General features: G+C 52.4%; 1 protein-coding gene across 9 annotated transcripts in view; it reads right to left on the bottom strand.

The window, feature by feature from the left end:
- The window catches only part of GRAMD1B (GRAM domain containing 1B), a 194437-nt gene that overhangs the window by 20952 nt on the left and 148288 nt on the right, over positions 1–25197 (bottom strand). For 4 of the 9 annotated variants that reach the window (XM_038753327.1, XM_038753328.1, XM_038753331.1 and 1 more), the window contains 3 exons: positions 23703–23867; positions 14983–15003; positions 294–378 (listed from right to left, as the gene is read on the bottom strand). In XM_038753327.1, coding sequence (XP_038609255.1) covers positions 294–378; positions 14983–15003; positions 23703–23867 — 271 coding nt within the window. Of the gene's footprint in view, positions 1–293; positions 379–14659; positions 14737–14982; positions 15004–23702; positions 23868–25197 lie in introns of those variants that run through there. The other 5 variants (XM_038753329.1, XM_038753336.1, XM_038753330.1 and 2 more) reach the window with 3 other exon arrangements.

Below are 25197 nucleotides of genomic sequence, written 5' to 3'. Positions count from 1 at the left end.
GAGAACAGCCCAACAGCCAATAAGTCAGTGAACTTCCCCCCAGCCCCCTTAAAAATTCCCAAAGAGGTTGTTCCAGGCTGGGGAAACATGACTCAAACCATGGGACTTCCAGCATTCATCTTGGGCCATACTAGAGCAAGTTCCACATGCTAACTTCCTTCCTTTCCATAATGCTTCCCTCCCCAAAGTCCCTCCTGTTGTCTGGTCCAGCCACCTCACCCTCATTCACACTTCAGGCACACTACCATCTGCCCCTTCTTCCATACTCCAGGAAGAACCCACCCCAGGCTCACCAACAATGAGGCGCTCTGTGTCTGGAAGTTGTTTGAAGAGCTTCCTGAAGTCTTCATTCCTCTGCTTGTAGGTTGGGCTTAATACCTGTGTGGTGAGAGCCAAGGTGAGCAGTTAAGGGAAAGGGGCAGAGGGGAAAGACAGAGAGAGTTGGAGGAGGGAGGGTTGGGAAAGGGAGCAATAGCATATAGGAAAGAATGGCATTCATTCCATGTATTAGGCAGAAAGGAATGAAGCATTACTATTTCAAAACAGGCTCATTGAGGAGAGTTATGCATACAGTTTCGTGAGTGAAAACAGGGTCTTTGCCTCCTACTTTCACCAGAAAGAGAAAGTCAGTCAACAGCCAGCCCAGTCAACAACATTTCCTGAGCACTGTCCACCCTAAAGGGAGGAGAGACTGTCTTGGCCTTTCCAATGGCCACAGAGGTGTGAGAGGTCAGTCTTGCAGTCTGCTCATGGCATCCGGACCTGCCCAGCAAGAGGCATCATCCCTATGTGTGGCATCACATGGCTAAGGGGAGGCCCACTCCCTTCAGCATGGCAAGGCCCTGCAGAAGCGGAAACAGAGCATGCTGGAAGGTTGCCAATCCCAGTCAAGAAGACCCAAGACTTTTCCCACTCCAAGGACAAGGGCACACTCCCATCCCCAGACAAGAGCATTGGTACCCAGTTTGGCTGTATCAAACTCTTTCCAATGGAAATCTGGCCACCAACTGTCTTTGACCCAGTCCACTATCCTGGCCCAGGGATAGTATGTTCAGCAGGCCAACAGGCTGCCTTCAAGCAGCTTGCAATCTAAGACAGACTTGGCACCTCCAGCACAAGGCTTCCAGATGCTGTTTGGCCCAAGGGGCCTCATCCCAGCAGGGAGCTCTGCTAAAAATACCACCACCACCCCCCGACCCCCGGCCCGTTCCCTCCGGGCACAACACTCATGAGATATCCAATAGCCAAACAATGTGCTCAAGGAGTTGGGGAGGGGAAGGGCAGGGCCTACTGCCCCAATCCCCAATTCACCCTTTGGAGCCATCCAGCACTGGAGAGGAACCCCTGATTGTCCCCTGTTCTGTGCTCCTAGCCCCAGCTGCTTTAGCCCCTCATCCAGGAGGCGGAGTCTGGGGCCGTTGGGGAGACAGAATTGCGGCTGGCAGGCACCGGGATCCAAGGACACCCCCAAGCCCCACTGTGTGCTCAAGGTAGCCCACCCTGCAAGGACCTGCCAATATCCTGGCACTGGGACCAGAAGGAGGAGGGGAGAGGATGATGCTCTATACCTGTGAGGGGGATGGGTGGGGGGGTTCTGTAGTGGGCTGGGTGCAAGCAGCAGGAGAAACCTGGGTGCCATGGGGAGAGATGCTGGGAAACCGATCGTTCGATTGAGGTAAGGCTTCATAGCTTCAAGGGGAGAAGGTGGGATTTCAGATGTTATCTGGGTGTAATCTGAACTTTAATACAGATGGCCCTGGTATGTTTACAAAACAAATTTGCTTGCTAGGTCAAGTGTTCATTTATTTTATTTTGTTAATATGTTTTGTTTTGTTGTCCGTCTCCCCCTTCTAGACTGTGAGCCTGCTGTTGGGTAGGGACCGTCTCTAGATGTTGCCAACTTGTACTTCCCAAGCGCTTAGTACAGTGCTATGCGCACAGTAAGTGCTCAATACGATTGAATGAAAGAATCCCCCCGCCCTACCTCCTTCCCCTCCCCACAGCACCTGTATATATGTTTGTACAGATTGACTACTCTATTTTGCTCATACACATTTACTATTCTATTTATTTTACTTTGTTAACATGTATTGTTTTGTTGTCCGTCTCCCCATTCTAGACTGTGAGCCCGCCGTTGGGTAAGGACCGTCTCTAGATGTTGCCAACTTGTACTTCCCAAGGGCTCAGTACAGTGCTCTGCACATAATTAGCGCTCAATAAATACGATTAAATGAATGAATCCCCCCGCCCTACCTCCTTCCCCTCCCCACAGCACCTGTATATATGTTTGTACGTACTTATTACTCTATTTATTTACTTATTTTATTTGTACATTCTTATTCTATTTATTTTAGTTTGTTAATATGTTTTGTTTTGTGCTCTGTCTCCCCCTTCTAGACTGTGACCCCGCTGCTGGGTACGGACCGTCTCTAGATGTTGCCAACTTGTACTTCCCAAGCACATAGTACAGTGCTCTGCACGCAGTCAGTGCTCAATAAATATGACTGAATGAATGAATGAATGAATGAACTTCAGCTCAGAAGTCTCACTAAAGACGCTACCACAGGCTCACAGGGGTGAGAGGAGTCTCAAGACGCTATCTGGTCCAGACAGTATACCTGTCTCCACTAGCATCCTCCAACAGCAGGTATACTGGTTCTTTTCGGTAGCTGCAAATCTCCATCTCTTCGCATGCCACAAGGCTCCCAGCTCTGAGCTGGAGAAGCAAGAGAGGCCCGGGGGTTTGGGGAGGAGGCCTCTCTTCACCCATATTCCAATCCCTTGCCGTTTTCTGTATGAGCCAAGGCTCTTTTAGAATGAGGCTGATGCCATACTCTTTGCACCCCCTCCTTGCCACCTTTCTAAAACTGGCCAGGCATTCAGGGAAGAAGCTGAAGCTTTAGGGTTGGGAGAGGAAGGAGGGGAGGGAAAAGCCCCCGTTTCTCACACAGGCCAGGAACCATTAGAAGAGGTTCCTAGGAGAGGAGTTGGATGGACCAAGTGGAAAGACTATGGGCTTTGGAGTTGGAGGACTTTCTAATCCTGATGCCACTTGTCTGCTGTGTGATCTTGGGCAAGTTACAACTTTTCTAAGCCTCAGTTACCTCATCTGTAAAATGGCAGATTAAGTCTGTGAACCCCATGTGGAACATTGACTGTGCCCAATCTGATTAGCTTGTATCTACTCCAGTATTTAGTACAGTGCCTGGCACTTAGTAAGCAGTAATAATAATAATAATAATAATAATAATAATAATAATTGTGGTATTTATTAAATGCCTACTATGTGCCAGGCACTGTACTATGTGCTGGGGTGGATACAAGCAAATTGGGTTGGACACAGTCTCTGTCCCGCATGGGGCTCACAATCTTAATCCCCATTTTACAGATGAAGTAACTGAGGCATAGAAAAATGAAGTGACTTACCCAAGGCCACATAGCAGATGTGGCAGAGGAGGGATTAGAACCCATGACCTTCTGATTCCCAGGCCCGTGTAAGTGCTTAACAAATACCATAAAAACAGAGAAGCAAGATGGGGCTCTTCCCTAGAAACAAACAAAACACCCTAGGAGCAGAGAGAGCTTACTCTCTGTGGTCCCTTTCATTCAGATCTTGGTGCCACCTACAGCCCTAGCAGGTTGGGCAACCCTGGAAAGAGCAGACTGGTACCTGATCTTTCAACATACCTATGATGAAGACTCCCTATCCTCCCCTGACTGCCTGCTGTGGTGTTTGACACTTCTTATTAGTCCTTCTTTAGCTCTAACCACACTCTCTCTGCACAAGCCCCCAAACTGTACTCCAAAAACTAGTCCTGCTGAGAAGCAGCCAACTGCAGGCCTTCCAAGGCCAGTTGCCCTAGGAGACTCCAAAACTGGATGCTTGCTCTCTAGCTGGGTGTCTGAACTCGGACTGGACTGGTTCCACAACCACCAGACTGGCCCTGGGGATCTGGAACTGCCCAGTCCCCAGACGCACCACTGCTGGAATCTACCATGGGGGACTGACCATCCCCGAAGCTGCTTTGGAGAGATGGGCTCCCACTCCGCTCCCTCCTCACCCTTCCCTTTGGACACCGAAAAGGTATCGCTATCCTCCCAGCAAAGAGCCCTGGAGAGTGGAGGGCTTTGGTGTGATTATCAGACCAACAGAGAGGGTGGGCATCCTTCCTTCAATCTATTCCCTGGCCAGGTGTAGTTAGCAAAGAGACTCAGGAAGATGTCTCCACTGAGATTCGGTGAGGAGGACAGAGTGGAGATGACCTCCCAGCTGTGCAGAGAAACAACAGCCCACCAAAACGACTGCCCAGTGAGGCCTTCCCTTGGGGATTGGAATGGGTCTATCAATAAGCTGGGGGTATATGAAGCAGTCAGACTTCCTTCTCAGTTGCTGCTAAACTCACTGAATCTGTTCCAGGCTCCCCATGCCCTCTCCCTCAAGGTCCCTGCTCCAGGGGAACTCTCCACCCCCCCCCCCCCCCCCACCATCTCAATGAGCTCAGGGATTGAGCCTAGTCCCTTTTGGAGCACTTGGAGGGGAGGGGGATAGAGGGGGAAAGGCATCAACACAGAGAGGAACTTTTATCAGATGAGACCCAAAGGCTGTGGTTTCCCAAACTTACAGCTGGGATTTCTTCAGATCCAAGATTCTTCCAGGTTTCCTGGCCTGGGAGGGTGCTGTTGAACCTCTGCAAGGAGCACAGCAGGGATTCGTTGTCCTGCTGCAGCAGGAGGCTCAAGAGCACTCCAGACTCCGTCAGAGAGTCCATGACTTCCCAAGCCAGCCTCAGGGATTGGCTCTGGCTCGGGTCCGTGTGAGGGCGGCTAGGGAGGGGATCTGCCTGCCCGCTGCACCTCCAGATTGTGCCGTCCCAGAGAAGGGCTCCTCTGGCCAAAGGCTCCCGGGCCAGATCCCTGTGTGCGTCTGCAGGCCGGCTGGCTCTCCCTGTGCTTTCCATCTCCTTGCTCTGCAGCTGCCCAACACTGGGGGACACTGGAGGAGGGCAGGTCGTAGCACCGCCCCCAGGTCAGTGGGGGGCAGCTCCTCCCTGGTCAGGGGGGCGGGGAACAGGGAAGAAGTAGACAGGCACACCTGGAAGCCCCAGGCTGGAAGCAGGGACGTCGGGGTGACTCTGGTGACAGTCCAGGAGCCTGACTCAGTTTCCGGGTACTCACTGCGTGGGTCCGAGCCTCGGGTCACTGGTTGTACAGCCTGATTCACTGCCCCAGCGGGAGAGGATCCTGGGGGACTCCCAACTGAACCAGGGCAGTCGGGTGAACCACAGACCTCCGACCCCAAGACAGGTGGCTGTGACTCACAACGCCTTTGCCTGGAGCTGTGACCACAGTGCACTATGGAACCTTCCCTCCCCTTACCCCTTCACCCCCGCCTCTGGAACAGCCTTCAGCCCCTCTTTCCTCCAGACTGTCAGCTCCTGGGCCATCCAGCCAATAACTCCTTTGTTACTATGGCTTGGGAGGGAGAGGCAGAGGGGTGGGGAGAAGTCTGCCACCAGGCACACCCGCTTAGAGTTACGGGAGGAGCTGGGGGATGGTCTTGGACAATGCCCTGCAGTAACCTCCCACTCGGCCCTGCACCCCCAGCAGATGTTTCCTGCAATGGAAGTTGCTAGACAGATCAAGCAGTGGGGACGGGGGAGATCAGAGAGGGGAGAAGGAGGGTAAGAGGAGACTCCATGGACACTACAGAGATGATGAAATCTGAAAGGCGAGACTGAAACAGCTGGGAGCCTCTGAGAGGCTGCCCCCCAACCCAGCAGGGGCCCAAAGAGAACACAGGCCTCACCCACTCAATCCAGTTTCAGGCCAAAGGTGGCCCAGGACACCTGCTTGGGCACTGATCTCCAAGGGGGCTTGGGGCAAAGTCCAGGGATTGTCCCAGGCATGAACTCTCACCCCTTCCCCAACCCACTCCAGGACTCAGAGTCCAGGCTGAAGCCAAATGCTAACCCTAAAAGTGACCAGGGAGGTGCTCAAGGCCCAGGCAGAGGAAGGCAATGGAAACCTAACTGAAAGACTTGGGACCCCGGGAGGTAGAGGGAAAAGGGAAGGACATCCAGGAGCCCCTGCAAGAAGCTGGACGCTCACTGTAGCACCTCAACCAAGGACAAGGGGGTCAAGCTCTGGAGTAGGGAAGTCAGGGGTACCAGGGAGCCAGGCCCTGGGTGACAGGGGAGGCAAGAGGAAGGGCTGCCAGAGCACCAGACTCGAGGGCTGCCAGGGTGGGGTGGATGGGATCCAGTTTGGCCCTGAAGGCCCCTGCACTAGGCAATCCCAATCACAGGAGTCCCAGTTTATGGCGAACTAGTGCTTCCCAAGGCAAGGGCTGACCAAGTGGACAAAGACCCACCTTCTCTACCCCTGCCCTAACCATGCACCCCAAGCCCACACCACCTTCTCCCATGAACATATCTGCCTTCTACAGGCAGGCATGTTCTTGCTCTTGCTCTCGCTCTCTCTCTCCTCCCACTCAACACTCCCACAACTCAGGCCCACATTGCCCCTTAGGCAAAAACTCAGCCTATACTAGGCCAGCCCACCCTGCAAAGAGACCACCAGGCACACCCCACCAAGCCCAACCACCCTTCACAACCCCACTGATGCATCTATCACATCCTTTTTCCCAGTTACTCACATGCCGCACCTGAGCTCACCCTCCCCACTTACCAAAGTTACACCCCCCTCACACCATTCCTGCCACCTCAAATGCTAGTCACTGATCACCCTCTTTGAACCTGGACTTAAGTACTAGGGCCTTTTGCAAAGGAAGAATGGTCAGGATTCCTGCCCTGCACCCCCTGACCCTCCCATTACACTGACATAATGCAACTGGAACTGCAACAGATTGGGTGGGAATGTCCCATTCTCCAGGTTCCATAGCATTAGTTTGCTGGATAATAATAATAATAATGGCATTTATTAAGTGCTTACTATGTGCAAAGCACTGCTCTAAGAGCTGGGGAGGTTACAAGGTGATCAGGTTGTCCCAAGGGAGGCTCACAGTCTTAACCCCCATTTTACATTTGAGGGAACTGAGGCACGCAGAGAAGTGACTTGCCCGCCCAAAGTCACACAGCTGACAACTGGCGGAGCCGGGATTTGAACCTGTGAGCTCTGACTCCAAAGCCTGTGCTCTTTCTACTGAGCCACGGTGCTTCATCGGATGCCATCAGACCTCAGAGTGGAGAAGCCCTAAACCAAGTACAATCATTTGCGGATCGCCCATTCCCAGCCTCGGTACCCCTCAGCTTGGGCCAGCTCCTGAGGCCTAGGGGCCAGGAAAGGTAGGAGGCCTACAGCTGGGTTTCCTGCTGCTGCTGGAACATCTGTGGTAGGTTTGTTCCAAAGAGAGAAAGAAATAGTCACGTGTTTCCCCTTGCCCTGTCTGGGCTGCCCTTCCTGGCCCTCCCTGCTGAGTGGGGGATGGGAGGTAACCGGCGTCACCATTCAGGAAGCACCCAGATAAACATTAACCCTACAGCAAATAGAGGGAGCTGGGACCGAGTGACACGGGGGCAGCAGAGCAGCTGGGAGAGGATGGGGAGGGGGCTCTGGGTGGAGCCCAGACCTTGGTTAGTTAAACCAAATTAATAATTCCCCCCTGGAAGGAAATCCAAAGTTTCCTAATTCGACAAGGATGGGGAGGGTGTTGGGGGCTAAGCGATGGTGGGCAGGAAACCACTTCATCTGCACTAAGGGAGGAAGGTGTTCCGGGCATTTAACTCCCTTCTTAGGCCCCCTGTTCCTCCCCCTCCTCCATCCCTCACCTGCAAGGATCTGGCCACCTATTTCATTAGGAAAATGAACACCATCATGTCTGAGCTCCCCGAAGTCACCCCTCCCCCTTCTCCATCCCCTCCCACCCCCACCCGCTCTCAACCCTCTCCTCTACTTTCCCATCTGCCCCAGCAGTATCTTCAGAGGAGATCTCCTCCCTCCTCTCAAGTGCCACCCCCTCCACCTGTGCTTTGGACCCCACTCCCTCTCACCTTATAAAACCTCTCAACCCTTCCCTCCTCCCCTACTTAACTTCCATCTTCAACTGCTCACCCTCCAACGGCTTCTTCCCTTCTGCCTTCAAACACGCCCACGTCTCCCCCATCCTAAGAAAACCCTCTCTTGATCCCACTGCCCCCTCCAGTTATCATCCTATCTCCCTCCTACCCTTCCTTTCCAAATTCCTACAGCAAGTCATCTACATTCGCTGCCTCGAATTCCTCAACTTCAACTCTCTACAGGACCCCTTCCAACCTGGCTTCTGTCCCCTCCACTCCACTGAAACTGCCCTCTCAAAGGTCAGCAATGACCTCCTTCTTGCCAAATCCAATGGCTCCTACTCTATCCTAATCCTCCTCGACCTCTCAGCTGCCTGTGACACTGTCGACCATGCTCTTCTCCTCAATACATTATCTAACCATGGCTTCAAGGACTCTGTCCTCTCCTGGTTCTCCTCTTATCTCTCTGGCCATCCTCCTCCTTCTCCCCTAACTGTAGGGGTTCCTCAAGGGTCAGTTCTTAGTCCCCTTCTGTTCTCCATCTATACTCACTCCCTTGGTAAACTCATTCGCTCCCACGGCTTCAACTATCAACTCTACGCAGATGACACCCAAATCTACATCTCCTTCCCTGTTCCCTCTCCCTCCCTCCAGGCTCATATCTTCTCCTGCCTTCAGGACATCTCCACCTGGATGTCCGCCCGCCTCCTAAAACTCAACATGTCCAAGACTGAGATCCTTATCTTCCTTCCAAAGCCATGTCTTCTTCCTGACTTTCCTGTCACTGTGGACAGCACTACCATCCTTCCTGTCTCACAAGCCCACAACCTTGGTGTCATCTTTGACTCCGCTCTCTCATTCACACCACACATCCAATCCGTCACCAAAACCTGCCGGTCTCACCTTCACAACATCGCCAAGATCTGCCCTTTCCTCTCCATCCAAACTGCTACCTTGTTGGTATAATCTCTCATCATATTCCGACTAGATTACTGCATCAGCATCCTTTCTGATCTCCCATCCTCCTGTCTCTCCCAGCTTCAGTCTATACTTCACTCTGCTGGCCAGATTATCTTTCTACAGAAACACTCAGGGCATGTCACCCCCCGCCCCCAAAAAAATCTCCAATGGTTGTCTATCACCCTTTGTATGAAGCAAAAACTCCTATTGGCTTCAAAGCTCTCCATCACCTTGCCCCCTCCTATCACCTCCCTTCTCTCCTTCTACAGCCCAGCCTGCACACTCTGCTCCTCTGCTGCTAGCCTCCTCACTGTGCCTCATTCTCTCCTGTCCTGCCTTTGACCCCTGGTCCATGTCCTACCTCTGGCCTGCCCTCCCTCTGAATGCCCTCCCTCCCTCATATCCACCAAATTAGCTCTCTTCCCCCTTCGGAGCCCTACTGAAAGTTCACCTCCTCCAGGAGGCCTTCCCAGACTGAGTCCCCTTTTTCCTCTGCTCCTCCTCCCCTCCCCATTGGCCCTACTCCCTCCCTCTGCTCTACCCCCTTCCCCTCCCCATGGCACTTGTGTATATTTGTACATATTATTCTATTCTATGAATGATATGTATATATCTATAATTTTATTTAACCATTTTGATAGTATTGACACCTATCTACTTGTTTTGTTGTCTGTCTCCCCCTTCTAGACTGTGAGCCCGTTGTTGGGTAGAGATTGTCTCTGTTGCCAAATTGAACTTTCCAAGTGCTTAGTACAGTGCTCTGCACGCAGTAAGTGCTCAATATATATGATTGAATGAATGAATGAATGAATGAATGAATGAAAGGTGGGAGAGGAGGTAGAGCAGAGGGACCTGGGCCAGAAATGCCAGAATGGTGAAGAGATGGGCCACAGGACAGAGGTGGAGCTGCTTCTACAAAAGGGAGAAGTAGGAGAAAGACAGGAGCAAAGGGGTCCCTGAGAGGATGATGAGGGGCGAGATGAGATATGGGCAGCTTGGGCAGGCCGCTCAACAGGTTTGAGGATGGCCTGCAGCAGGGAGACCAAGGATGTATTTCTCCAGAGGCAGGGTAAGTCTGTGGGAGGGCCAAGACCCAAGCTGCCCTATGGTCCCCTCTGCACCTCTGCCCTGAGAGCCGACGAACTGGCTGAACCAACAATCCTGGCAGGAACAGGAGCTAAGGGCAGGGGAAGGTTGAGGCAGCCCAGATTCCTCAAACCAAGACTGATAGCAGTGATTCCAGGTCCTGAGGCCTTCCTCCAAAGAGATGCTTGGAGGTAGTCTGAAAGACCCTCTGCACCCTGGGATTCTGCTGGGGGCAGGTGGAGGTCTCCCACTTAACGGGCAAAGTCTGTCTCCCCTCTAGACTGTAAGTTCATTGTGGGTAGGGAATATGTCTGCTTATTGCTATATTGTACTCCCCCAAGCACTTAGTACAGTGCTCTGCACACAGAAGTGTTCAATAAATATGGCTGAATGAATACCTCCCCATGATTGACACCATCTTGCCCTTCCCACATCGAGCTTTCTCTGCCTGGCTCCCGTCACTTCCTGTCTCTCGAGCTCCTGGGAGAGACTAACGGGTGAGGCTGATGTGTACGGTGACATGAGGATTATGGCATCTATCAGGGTGTGGCTATCAGACTCTTTTTTCTCCCCCTGACCTGCTATTCCAAGTCCCCACAAACACCTCCCTTCCCCTCCCTTCTGAGGCATTGACTGGGCAAGATGCTTTGGGGAAAGATGCTTCCTCCACCAATGCCATCCATCTTTAGCCCCTCCCTCCCCAGTGCACCAGATCTCCGGGTGCTTGCCCATCCTTCAACCTCAGCCCTTACTTATCTGAGGCCCACGTCACCTATTTATCTAATAAGCCCTGGCTTCCCAAGAAAGAATCCTGGCCATGGGACATGGCAATGACCAGCCCACGTTACTGTCCATGTGCTTGAAGTTCTGAATGTGGGGCAGGAAAAGGGGGAGGGGCTTAGCCTTCTTTGCTGTTAAGAGAGAGAAGGGTCACAGCTGCCAGTGCTCTCAATTCTGGCGTGGCTCCATCATGCTGCCATGCCTCCCCAGGCCTCCAGTATCCCGCACCCCACCACCACCTCTGGGGCTTCTGCTCTTGCTAGGCTGCCACTCTATGACTTTACCCTAGAGTGACCAAAAGCCTATTTAACTGGGTGGGAAAGTGGGGAAGAGGGAGAGGGGAGTGTTTCCCCCTGGGAGTGGGCACCCACCTCCTGGCTTACATGCAACTATCCAAGCAATGAGCAAGAGATGGCATATCAGGGTGCCCAGCCTGGGCCAAAGGGACATGGAATGGAGCCCTAACTTCCACACAGGCTCAGAGCCCAGCTTGGACAGCTGGGCTGGGTGGGGGTGGGGGCAGCAGCAATAAAAAGGGTCACTCCAACCTCCAACATCTCAGAAGCCAAAGGGATTGCAGACAGAGATAGGGAAGGACACTGAGAGGAGAAGGGAATCAGGAAAACCAGTCCAAAGCAGCACGGTTAGCAAGGGCTCCTCAGAAGAGATCACTGTGGAAAAGGCAGACAGGCATATCCAATATGGGTAGGTTACCTGTGCACACGTGAGTATTTGCATATGGGCACATGTATATGGGTGCATGATACGCTTGAGTTTGCTGGAGCATACTTTGCCCAGGTGAGTTGGCTGGCTCCCTGCACAGGCAGGAGAAGGAAGGGGCAAATATGGATGCTGCACACAGCATGCTTGCCCACTCCCACAGGCAGTTCATTTCTCCCTGCCAGATCCCAAGATGGGCTGAGACCAGAACAAGGGAGCTGGAAGGGGCATGGCTGAGTTTCAGGAAGCAGACCTGCCCCTCCGTGGGGCCTAGCAGAGGCTGAATTCTGCTGCCTCCCCATGTCAGGGCCTCTACTCCCTAGCCCCATTCCCCATGCTGCTTTCAGCTGGTCCCCAGAGGCGCTACCATCTACATGGTGTACAAAGAAGACAGCCAAGTGCTTACTCTCCGGATGTGCTGTCTTTCATGCTAAACACACATGGAGGAAAGACAGAAAGAGAGAGAGAGAGAGAGGGAGAGAGGGAGAGAGGGAGAGAGAGAGGGAGAGGGAGAGGGAGAGGGAGAGGGAGAGGGAGAGGGAGAGGGAGAGGGAGAGGGAGAGGGAGAGGGAGAGGGAGAGGGAGAGGGAGAGGGAGAGAGAGGAGAAATCAAACATGAGAACAACAGATACACAGCAACATGCGAAAAGAAGCTCCTCAGGGCCTGGGCCACCTATCCGAGCTGGCTGCCTAATGACTCAGCTTACCTTGCCCTTCTATTGGTCTTCCCTTCCCTTCCTTTCCCCCATATTTTCCAGTTTCCCCTCCTTCGTTCCAGCCAACTGATTTTCACCTTGGTCCCTTTTAGCGAGTCTGGTTTCATGGTCGCCCTTTCCCAGACCTTGATTTTCCACCAGGAAGAAAAAAAAATGAACAACAACTTAATCTTTAGATGAGTAGGCTGGAGACAGCCCAGAGGTGTAAGGTGATGTGGGCTGGTACTTATCTGCAGGGCTCTTTAGTGGAGAAAAGACTTGCCAATGGGCTTTAGGTAGTTACAGATTGAGAAATCTAAATTACGAATCAGAGGATATGTATGCTCTGCTGGGTTTCTTTCGCTGTCTTCTTGCTCATTGATTGATGCACCCTCAGTTTAAATTGACTCTGGCCCACTCAAATGGTGCTTGGGGATGGGTGAAGGAGATGTATGGGATGGTGAAGGGCAGAGGAAAAGAGAGGGAGGAGAGGAAGAACAAGTAGGAAAAGGAGGGAAACAGAGGAAGGAGTGGGTGAGTGCAGCCATTGAGGAGGGAGTCCGGAGGGGAGGAGGGAGGGGAAAGGGGGATGGGGAAGAGGATGAGGAAGAGCCAGAAGGAGAAGGAAAGAAAGACATGGATAAGGTGAAAGAGCAGAGGGGGGGAGGGATTTCCCATTTTCTGATAAGCAAACCATTTTAATCATGTGATTAGTCAGTGTTGCAGCTGTGTCTTTTCTGCCCCCTCTCCCATGTTTCCACCCATGGGGTTGGGACACTCATCTCCTGGGGACTCAGTCCAAGGCACCATCAACCCTAAGGGATTGGCCCAACCCAGCCCCTTACCCGTAGTGAGCTCGTCTTCCCCTGGCCAAACAGTCTGTGGTTCAGGGCTTGAGGGTGGGGAGAGAGGAACCAGGGAAGATCCAAACGATTGGCAGACTGATACTGTACAGGAGTGCAACAGTGGCAGTAGACCAGTGCCCTTCCAAGGCCCATCTTCCTGCCCCACAAGGGGCCAATCTGAGGCAAGTCTGGGGCTGCTAACTCCCCTCAGGCTGGCCACCAATCACCAAGAGGGCAGAGACTGACCAAGAGGAAAGAGGTCTGGAGACAAAGGACCTCAGCCAGAGCCCCAATCTGTTGAGGAATCTGATTACCTTGTTAACTGATTCACTTCTAAACTTAGAACAGTGCTTGGAACATAATAATAATAATAATAATAATAAAAATAATAATAATAATGTTGGTATTTGTTAAGCACTTACTATGTGCAAATCAATCAATCATACTTTTTGAGTGCTTACTGTGTGCAGAGCACTGTACTAAGCGCTTGGGAAGTACAAGTTGGCAACATATGCAAAGCACTGTTCTAAGCTCTGGGGTAGATACAAGGTAATCAGGTTGTCCCACGAGGGGCTCACAGTCTTCATCCCCATTTTACAGATGAGGGAACTGAGGCCCAGAGAAGTGAAGTGACTTGCCTAAAGTCACACAGCTGACAAGTGGTGGAGCCAGGATTTGAACCCATGGCCTCTGACTCCAAAGCCCGTGCTCTTTCCACTGAGCCACACTGCTTCCATAGTAAGCACTTAAATACTATTATCATTATTATTACTGGGTTGGGTTTCAATTGGGGAATTGCTGTTCACAACATGCGCACACATACACACACACACACCACCCACACGTACACACACAAACACAGAACTGGCTTTTGCTCAGGGTTCCTCTGTGAAATCAGGCCTCTTCTCCTAGCACTAATATTCCAAATGAGCCCAGGGTCCTAGGTAGCCTGTCCCCTCCATGCCTAGTTCCACTGCCCCCTTTCCCTTTCTGCCATCACAGAGGTGTCCCTTCCCATCCCTGCTACTGAGCCATACAGAAAGATAGGCAGACAGGCATCACCTCTCTGCTCAGGGTGGGGATGGAGCCAAAAGAGTTGGGAAGGGGGCAGGGGAGCCCAAAGGGCCACTTGCAGGAGGAGGGGCAAGGAAGGATGCCACCCGAGGAATGGAGACAATAGGAGTGGGTCGGCAGTGAAGCTCCTGGTGCTGGGCAAAAAAGAACCTCAGACAGATGCTTCCTGAGAGTTTCCAAGTTGAAATCCACCAGCAGGCAGTTCCCAGGGCAAAGTGCTCTGGAGCAGGGAGCCTTGGCCAGGGGTTGTGACAGGACCACAAGGGAAGGTCAAAACACTGCAGGACAGTCAACATGACCCAAGTGGCCCCAGGGACGCTGCCTTACGTGGCCCACAGATGACAGACAGGCGAGGGTGAGGGTGGGGGTGGGTGGATGCAGGGCAAGTGGTGAGAAGCCGTGGCTCCTGCTGAGGAAGAGCTAGTGGGAAGGAAACCCTCAGAGCTGGAGTTTTAGAAGCTTGAAGGGGACCTGATTAAAGATGGCTGTCTGGAGGGAGAAGGTCTGCCAACCGCTCCCTCAGGAACCCTCGGTTCCAGATTCCGGGGTGAAAGGATTCTCCTGAGGAAACGGCAAGGAAACTTTGGTCAAGGGAGCAGAAGAACTGAACAAGCATTGGGGGAGGGGATCAGGGGAAGGGGTCCCCCACTATCACCCTTCCCCTTTCCTCTGGACACACTGGCCCTGCCCGCTGCCAGAGAAAGAAGCCACTGGCCTGCCCTCAACCCTCGTGACCTCCCCTCCCTTGTCTCATCCCCGCTATCCCACCCTACAGTACCCAGGGAGAAGAGAAACAGGAGTACTTACATTATACCAACTCTGGCTTTTCTGAAAGGATAAAATAAAAGAGAAGGATTAGTGAGAACAGAGACCACAAGAGCAGCCAGAGGGTCACTGGTTTGAAGGATCAAACACACAACGTGGGGAAGGGAATGGCTTGAAACCCAACCCAGCCACCAGCTACCTGCACAAGGGGTGGGATGGTGTGGGGCTTCTGGGGGACTGAAGAAAGGAGCCAGAGGGATCGGGTAAAGCTACAGGATGAAGCAATCTATCAGAGGTGGAGACTGGAAGCTCCTTGAGGTCAGGGCCTGGTAACATCTGGGGTTTGTCCCCAAGCCCCCGGTTCAGTGCACTGGGCCCAGGGACCAGAAAATGTTGTTGAAGGCCTATGAGTCACGACACATCCATATTTCAAACACAAGCTGGCAGGTGTCTGTTGGGGGATGGGATTCATGTGGTATCAGGCCCCAGACCTCTTCCATACAGTAGCGCTATGAGTGGAAGCCCCTCTTGCCCACAGCCTCATGGATATTGGGTTGCCAAGCAGCTGCAGGGCAGGGTTGGAAGGACATAACAGGTCTTGGTGGACTAGTGGAGTGAGAGGGCAGGCAGGGGGGCTTTCCAAAGGAACAAACAGGTAAAGAGTCACAGACTTCTTCTGAAGAGGACACAGTTTAGGCTCAGTGGGAACTCAGTCTCAACACCCAATGTTCTTCTCCCCACTTCACCGGTGGAGGGGTGTCCTTGCCTGCCCCAACCCTCTTGACCATCCCCATTCTGACCAACCCCATCTGCCTCAACCACAAAGAGCAAGATCTCCTGGTAGAGTGGGGCTGTCCGGGGGGACCAGTCCTAGCTCTGCTTGGTGACCTCAGACAGAGGGCTTCCTTGTTGGCACCACTTGGGCCTTCAGGGAAAAAGAAGGCCAGACGGCAGCTCCCTCTATCTGTCAGTCCCAGATGTGGGGCCTGGGCTGGCCAGTGCTGGATGAGGAACTCGGAAACAAGATCATCACCAGTGGGTCCTGCTGGAAGGGTTTGAGGTGCTGACCAGGTCTTCAACTTCTCCTTTTTCTCCTCCTCCTCCCCTTGCTCTCCAAAGGGCCCCCAGCTTGGGTGGGAGGCCCTCATGAATCATGATGGGTCTGAACCCTGGATTTGACTCTTGGCAGGTGGGAAGATGAGGGCTCTGGGACAAAGCTGTGTAGCAGGAAGCCATCAAGGACCTCATGACTGCTCTGTCCCAATGCAGTTCGCAGCCCAGCCGTGGTTACCCAGACATTCTGGTGGTGGATGGACAGTCCGAACATTTAAGGGTCCATCCTACCATGTGGCTTTGTCAGGCAGTCAATCAGTTGAGCATATTTATTGAGCACTTAACTGTGTGCAGAGCACTGTACTATGTGCTTGGGAGATTATATTATAACAATATAACAATCCTTGCCTACAATAAGCTTACAGTCTAGAGGTATTCTAGGCTTAGATTATTCAGGGCCCATCTAGGGCCTAAAAAACCTAAAACGGACTAAGGACACTGTCACCCAGGAGACCAAAGGGGTCAATATGGTCAGTTGCACCTATCTCTGCTGAGGGTAGGAGATATTTTGAGAGGAGGGAAGCCCACATCAATAAGCATTTCCCCTCCCCAAGGAGGGGAGAGGAGGATTGGATGGGAAGAACATGGAAGACCCTGGTTCCACAGTCCACTGCCTCTAACTCTGCTATCACCCTGGAAGTGGGTAAACACCCTGTACTGTCCCCTAGAGCTGCTGATATGAGGTCGGAGCATGGAGGGCAGAGTGTGAGCACTCTCCTTACCATCTCCCATCTTTTTCATCTCCTCCCCTTCCCCTTTCTTTTCCCCCTTCCTCTAGTTTTCTCTCTGCCCCTCCACAACGATTAGAATTCTGGCCCCTTAGCTCGGCAGATCCCTTCTGCCCTCAGGTGATCCTACCTACTAGGGTTGGGGTTTGAAGTGGTCTACAGTGGTAAACACTGTCAGGGCTTCCACCCCACAACTCACTAGCTGGGCAAATCCTAGCAATATGTATTTCTGCTCACTATATGTCTTCACAATTTACTTCCTTGGTCTATAGTGTTCTGAATTCCCCAAATCACCCCAGGCACTCTTAGCAATGCCCCAGTGGAAGAGAAAGAGCAAGGCCTGGACCAGTGAGTAAGACCAGTGATCCACCCAGCCCAGGGTTCTCTGCCTGCCTTTGACTCAAAAAGGATTTTTGGAGGTTAAGTAACAGCTCCGCATTAATACAATCACTTATCCTATCTCGCCTTGATTACTCCTTGCTGACACTCCAGCCTTCTGTCTCTCCCCATCCCAGTCCATACTTCACTCTGCTGCCCAGATCATTTCTCTTAAAAAAAAAAAAAAAATTAGGGACTTGTTTCCCCAATCCTCAAGAAACTCTAGTGGTTATCCATCCACCTCCACATCACACAAAAACACTTCACCATTGGCTTCAAAGCATTCACTCGCCTTACCCCCTCCTACCTCATCTCTTTACTCTCCTACACAGCCTGCACACCTCACTCTTCTAATGTTACCTTCTCACTGTACCTCTATCTCATCTATCTTGATGCCGACCCCTTGCCCATGTCCCGCCTCTGGCCAGAAACACCCTCCCACCTCAATTCCAACAGACAATTATTCTGTCCCGCTTCAAAACCTGACTGAAGGCACATCTCCTCTAAGAGGTCTTCCCTGACTAAGCCCCCCTTTCCTCTTCTCCCATTCCCTTCTGCTTCACTCTGACTTGCTCCTTTATTCATCCCCCCGTCCAGTCCCATAGCACTTATCATTTTTCTACAAAACCGTTCAGGCCATGTTTCCCAACTCCTCAAGAAACTCCAGTGGTTGCTCATACACCTCTTACCATCAACTTCAAAGCACTCAAGCACTTTGCCCCTCTTACCTCACCTCACTACTCTCCTACTACAACTCAGTCCTCACATTTTGCTCATCTAATGCCAACCTACTCATTGTTCCTTGATCTAAGCTATCTTGCTGCTGACTTCTTGCCTATGTCATGCTTCTGGCCTGGAACACCCTCCTCTTCATGTCTGAAAGACAATTACTCTCCCCCCTTTCAAAGCCTTATTGAAAACACTTCTTCAAGAGGCCTTCCCTGTCTAAGCCTTCACTTCCTTTTCTACCACTTCTTTCTGTGTTGCCCTGATTTACTCCCTTAATTCACCATCCCCTCTCCCCCAGCCCCACCATACTTATGTATGCAACCATAATTTATATTTTTATGCTAATGTCTACCTCCCCCTTTAGACTGTAAGCTCACTGTGGACAGGGAATGTGCCTGTTATAGTTACATTGTACTCACCCAAGTGTTAGTACTGTGCTCTGCACACAGTATGCACTCAATAAATATGATTGGTTGATTTACTGATTGACCAACCCAGTGGAAGCCCTCTCACAATTCCTAATGTCAAGCAGATCAAGCAGGGAAGTGGGGCAGATTTCTGTTTGCTGAAACCCAGATCCATGGAACAGCTGGGGGAATCCCCAAAAATCAATGGCCCCCAGGGCCATGGGTAAAGGCACCCAAGCCCAAGGCCTTCCCATGCAGCACTGGTTTGGCTAGGAATCTCTCCCTTTTCTAGGCAATGCTCCCTGGAGCTTCAGAATCACCTGAGGGGCACCCAGCCCAGCCCCTTCCCACCAAGCCCTACTGCTACCAAGAAACTCCTCTGCCAATCTCCCAAGACCTTGCCCCTTAGCGGGGCCTATGCAGACACTCGGAGGTGGGGGGGTGGGGGGGGGACTCACTGGACCAGTGCCTTGTTTGGAACAGCTATCAGCCTCTCCAGAAGGTCAATCTCTGGAAACCCACCGCCTGGGGGCTGGGTGGTTGGCTGGCACATGCACCTATTCTCTGGCACAGTCTGGGCTGCCCTCCCCAAAGCCCCATGTCCCTACTGGGGGGGAAGGAGTAAGGACTAAGGAGCTAGACTGTAAGTTCACTGTGGGCAGGGAACGTGTCCATTTATTGTTGTATTGTACAAAAGTGCTTAGTACAGTGCTCTGCATACAGTAACTGCTCAATAAATACAACTGAACGGATGAATGAATGAGCAAGCCAAAGAGGTTCTACCATCTCTGAACACAGAACCGGAGGGGTCATTTGCCCCATCCCCGGCACAGTCCAGAAGGAACCTTCCTTTTGCCACTCTCATACCACTAACCCACAGCCTTGGATCACTCCCACTGCCGCCTCCTTCGCTCTTATGCTCGAGCTGCTGAACGCTGCTGGCGAGAGTCTAAACACCAAGCCAACGTTGTTCACTTCAAGTTTATCCTTTCCTGCCTTAACTCTGCCCTCTCCTCTGCCAGGCAAAACTATCTCTCCTCCCTTTCCCATCAGCCCCGTCAGCTCTTCCATATATTTAACTCCCTCCTCAGGCCCCCTGTTCCTCCCCCTCCTCCATTCCCTCACCCCCAAAGATCTGGCCTCCTACTTCATTAGTAAAATTAACTCCATCAGGTCTGAGCTCCCCAAAGTCACTCCTCCCCCTCCTCCAGGCCCCCTGCTCTCCAACCCTCTCTGCTACTCTCCCATCCTTCCCAGCAGTATCCTCAGATGAGATCTCCTCCCTCCTCTCAAGTGCTACTCCATCCACCTGTGCTTCTGACCCCATTCCCTCTCATCTTATGAAATCTCTCACCCCTTCCCTCCTCCGCTCCTTAACTTCCATCTTCAACTGCTCACTCTCCACTGGTTCCTTCCCCTCTGCCTTCAAACATGCCCACGTTTCCCCCATCCTAAAAAGCCCTCTTTTGACCCCACCTCCCCTTCTAGTTATCGCCCTATCTCCCTCCTACTCTTCCTTTCCAAACTCCTTGAACGAGTCTACACCCGCTGCCTCGAATTCCTCAATGCCAACTCTCTCCTCAACCCCCTCCAATCTGGCTTCCATCCCTCACATTCCAACGAAATTGCCCTCTCAAAGGTCACCAATGACCTCCTTCTTGCCAAATCCAACGGCTCCTACTCTATCCTAATCCTCCTCGACCTCTCAGCTGCCTTCGACACTGTGGACCACCCCCTTCTCCTCAACATGCTATCCAACCTTGGCTTCACAGACTCCGTCCTCTCCTGGTTCTCCTCTTATCTTTCCAGCCGTTCATTCTCAGTCTCTTTTGCGGGCTCCTCCTCCCCCTCCCATCCCCTTACTGTAGGGGTTCCTCAAGGGTCAGTTCTTGGTCCTCTTCTGTTTTCTACACTCACTCCCTTGGTGAACTCATTCACTCCTAAGGCTTCAACTATCATCTCTACACTGATGACACCCAAATCTACATCTCCGCCCCCGCTCTCTCTCCCTCCCTCCAGGCTCGGGTCTCCTCCTGCCTTCAGGACATCTCCAGCTGGATGTCTGCCCGCCATCTAACACTCAATATGTCCAAGACTGAACTCCTTATCTTCCCTCCCAAACCCTGCCCTCTCCCTGACTTTCCCATCACTGTAGATGGCACTACCATCCTTCCCGTCTCACAAGCCTTGGTGTCATCCTTGACTCCACTCTCTCATTCACCCCACACATCCAATACATCACCAAAACCTGCCAGTCTCACCTCCGCAACATCTCCAAGATCCGCCCTTTCCTCTCCATTCAAACCGCTACCTTGCTCGTTCAATTTCTCATCCTATCCCAAATGGATTACTGCATCAGCCTCCTCTCTGATCTCCCATCCTCCTGCCTCTCCCCACTTTAGTCTGTACTTCACGCCGCTGCCCAGATTATCTTTGTGCAGAAACACTCTGGGCATGTTAATCCCCTCCTCAAAAATCTCCAGTAGCTGCCTGTCAACCTACGAATCAAGCAAAAACTCCTCACTCTCGGCTTCAAGGCTCTCCATCACCTCGCCTCCTCCTACCTCACCTCCCTTCTCTCCCTCTACAGCCCAGCCCGCACCCTCTGCTCCTTTGCCGCTAACCTCCTCACTGTGCCTCATTCTTGCCTGTCCCGCCGTCGACCCCCGGCCCACGTCCTCCCCCTGGCCTGGAATGCCCTCCCTCCACACATCCGCCAAGCTAGCTCTCTTCCTCCATTCAAAGCCCTACTGAGAGCTCACCTCTTCCAGGAGGCCTTCCCAGACTGAGCCCCCTTTTTCCTCTCTTCCTCCCCATCCCCCCACCTCCTTCCCCTCCCCACAGCACCTGTATATATATTTGTGCAGATTTGTTACTCTATTCATTTTATTTGTACATATTTACTATTTATTTTGTTAATGATGTGCATATAGCTTTAATTCTATTTGTTCTGACAATTTTGACACCTGTCCACATGTTTTATTTTGTTGTCTGCCTCCCCCTTCTAGATTGTGAGCCCGTTGTTGGGTAGGGACTGTCTCTATATGTTGCCAACTTGTACTTCCCAAGTGCAGTACTTCCCAAGTACAGTGCTCTGCACACAGTAAGCGCTCAATAAATATGACTGACTGACTGACTGAATGAATGAATGAATGAACCAAGATACTGACTTCCTGCAGCACCCACCAAAACATCACAGGGCATCTCTGGACTTCTCCCAGCCCCCCAGTCGGGGGAGGGGGACTATAGAGATGGGGGCTTTTCCTAGCAGGTGCACTACCTGCCTACCCCTCCCACCTTATAATCTTTGCAACTTCTGCTGTTCCTGGGGCCTCTTCCTCCCTCTGCTTAATTGCTCTCATCCTCAGCCATATCCTAGGGGCTCTGGGCCTCTGCCACCCGCAGCCTCCTTCACTGACTGACATGGCTGGTGCCCAGAATCCCCAGGTTGGTGCCCATAGCATCAGAACCCAGTCCCAGGTGGGGGAGTCTGAGGCAATCCCAAGCCAGGCCAGGGAGGTGGGTTGGATCAGCCTGGGACCCTGTGGCCTGGGCTCCCCCACCCAGAATTGAATACCCTCTAAGATCCTTAGAATCTGATCCCCTTCCTCCAACCCCACTCCTGTGGAGAAAGGGCACAGGAGGCAAGGAAACAGAGCTAGGGGTGGCGAGGAAGCAGGGATGGATTCTAGGGGAAGATGGAAGTGACTGCAGCGTCATCAGAGCCACTGAGAAAACGGCTAGGGTACCAACCCTCACCAACAGCTTGAGGGTCAGGGAAATCAATCAATCAATCAATCGTATTTATTGAGCGCTTACTGTGTGCAGAGCACTGTACTAAGCGCTTGAGAAGTACAAGCTGGCAACGTATAGAGACAACACTTTCTGCTCTCTTTCAGGCTGGACCAGAGAACCCTGGGGAGAGCTCAAGGAGCCAGCTGGCTCTGGCCACCCCGGGGCGGGAAACCACAGCTCAACCAGGGGTTGGGACCAAGTGCACACACGGGTGGGGCCAGATGGATAGGGGACACTGGTGCAGCCATGGAAGGGGAGAAAGAAATGGCTCCTTACTTTGATCAGGTTAAGTCTGTCATACTGGAAAGAAAAATCAGAACAATTAGAACTGGAAATGGAAAAAAAGTGAAATAGAGTGGAGGAGGGTGGCACAACCATGAGGGATGTGGAGAGACTCTCAGAGCACGCCCACAGTCAGGCCCCCTGGGTCACCGGAGCTAAAGGCACACACTAGACACCCACTGGGCAGGGCATGGGGTTTGCCATGCCTTTGGGGAAAGCGTGTCCAGGAGGTGAAGCTAGAAATCTGTGGATAAGGCTTCCACTCTAAATCACCTACCCCTGAAACACCCTGACAAAGCTGTAATTTCAGATCTATAAGACAGCCAATGCATCAGCTTTCAAGAATTGCATCTAATGTCCCCTGACCCTTTCACTTAACTAGAATTATGCCCTGAATATGTCCAGTCAGGTCTTCGATAGTGTGTGCTTTCATGAGGCATCTGGGATAGAAGTCTCTGGGAGAAATTGGGATCAGTCCTCCCACTGTGTGGGTCTGTCAGAATCAAACACAATGAGGTTGCAGAAGGAATAGTTTAGCATGGATGCCCGGCACTAGACATGGTGGGAGCGATGAAGTGTGAGTTTTCTGAAATGTAAGGCCTTTTAGGAGCCTAATCCCTGATTACAGAAGACCTCACTGTATAGGGCGGTAAAACAGATATTCCTAAAGCCCTCTCATGTTACTGCTTTCGTTTTTATTCATCCTCCAGACATCCCAGAAGAGGCAGGCATTATTATCCTCCTTTTACAGATGAGAAATGGATTCCCGGAGAAGTTAGGGGACTTGCCCAAGGCAACCCAGCAGGCCAGGGACAGGACTGGGTCTGGAACTCAACCAGGTCACCTGACTCCTAGGCCCATGCTCTTTCTCCTAGACCACATGTCTACTTTGGGTTTCGAAGGTGTGCAGGGACCATAGGGAGGCTCCAGCCCGATCCTCCCCGGTTTTGTCCTTGCCCCACTTCTCAGTTAAACCTCTATTTCCCAGGATGGGGAACCAGCCCCGGGGTGCAGTGGAGACCAGGCCCAGGAATCTGGGACCCAGGCACCCGCCTTGCCTGTACTTGATGGTCATGCAGTTCTCTGACTTCAGACTAGGCTGGGCCCGGACAGGCAGGCAGAGGTGGGGAGCGGCCGGAGAGGGGCCACATTGGAGAGGGAACTGGGCCCATTGTTCAGCCTGCCACCATCCCAGCTGCCAGGGCCAGAGTTCCTTGGAGGCGATGATTTTTGCTTCTGACAAGCGTTCAGTCCCACCCAACCAGGCTGTTAAAGAAAAGAACTGCAGTGGGCTAACAACACAGCCTTATAAATAAGGACTAGCACTTACCATCCCACAAAAGTTTTCCACTTGCCCAGCGAGTAAACCGAATGGCACTGACATTCTTTTCGGCTGCACCGCCTGCTCTGTTACTCTCCCAGGAAGCTGGAGGCAAGGGGGCAGAGCCAGCCTGCTGCTACAGGCTACCGTCTCCTTGACCAAGTGGCTCATGGCCTGTGAGGTGGAGCAAACAGACTCAGTTGCTACTCTGGCAAGAGAGGCTCAGGCTGTCTACACCCAGGCCTCGCTCGCTGCATCAGTGTTGCTTCCCTTTCTGTCTGGCGGAAGCAGGGCTTGGAGAGGCAGCAGAGGTTTCTCACCCTGATCGAGCCTGCTTTCACTGGCGAGTGCTGAATTGGGCTGGTGGGCTGGCTGCAGATCTTTGTGGGTATATATATGTGTGTATGCGAGCTGGGAGTGGGGACCCAGGAGTCTGCCCTGTCCGCCGCCCCCCCCATCCCACTGCTGGTCTGCCCAACTTTCCCGACTGTTCTGAGCCCACTCATGGTGCCAGGAAAGAGAGAGGCTGGGGGAGGGGAATGGAAGGCTCCCAAGACCACTTATTTCTCTGTACCATGTGGCTGAGGCCCTGAGGTGGGCACTGGGGCAAGTGATGCCACATCTAGTCCAAGCCTAAGGGAGTCTACTGGGGGCTGGGCATCAGGTTTGTCTTGTGTGGAATCAGGGCTGAGGCTAAAGTTTCTCTTGAAAACTGAAACTGGGACTGACTCCCAGTTCTGGTTTGGACACAGTTCTACAGAGTCACGTGAATCTCCAACGCAGGGTCTGGCTGGTCTGGTTGGGGGCTCTGAAGGGAGGTTTTGAACAGAGGGGATCCAGGCTCGTCCCCCGGCACCACTGCCATCCCCAATCCTAAAATCCCTGAGCTCGGCAGTGGTGCCAGGAGAGCAAGGCAAAATGTGAGCCTCTGGTTTTGCTGGGGAGAGAGAGGGAAATTCACCTGGAGGATCAGGTGACTAATATCCTCACCATAAGAAGATCTCTCTCCAGCCCAAGAACAAGTTTTGAGATATGCTAAGCAACCAGTACTGTGATTCCCTCTGGTGGTAAAAAAGCATCACGACAGAGGGGCTGGGTCCGGAGGAGAGGAGGTTGGGGCGGAGGGTAGTCCTCAGTCAGGAGGGAGGGAGGATGGTCACCTGGTGTCAGACTTCAAGTCCAACTCTCAAACTGTCCAGGTGGGAGGGCCCTCAGGAGGTCAAGTCCATTTCCCTGCCTCCAGACACTTCTGCACCTAAATCAAGGTTGGGCCCTGGTATCATTTACCTCAAAGGCCTCTGGGGCAGGGCAATCCAGCCCACTGGGGAAGGATAAGAGGGGATGTGCCCGGTGTTGGATAGGGCTAGGAGAAAAGGGAGATATATCTACCTAGAGCTCTCCTCCCAGGGCAGATTCAGACTTTCCCAGCGCTTAGAACAGTGCTTTGCACATAGTATGCGCTTAATAAATGCCATCATTATTACTGAGCAGAATTGCTTTTCCC

This window comes from Tachyglossus aculeatus, chromosome 11 (genome assembly GCF_015852505.1).
Source record: "Tachyglossus aculeatus isolate mTacAcu1 chromosome 11, mTacAcu1.pri, whole genome shotgun sequence".
Classification (NCBI taxonomy): Eukaryota; Metazoa; Chordata; class Mammalia; order Monotremata; family Tachyglossidae; genus Tachyglossus; species Tachyglossus aculeatus.
This window is presented reverse-complemented; position numbering and strand designations above follow the sequence as displayed.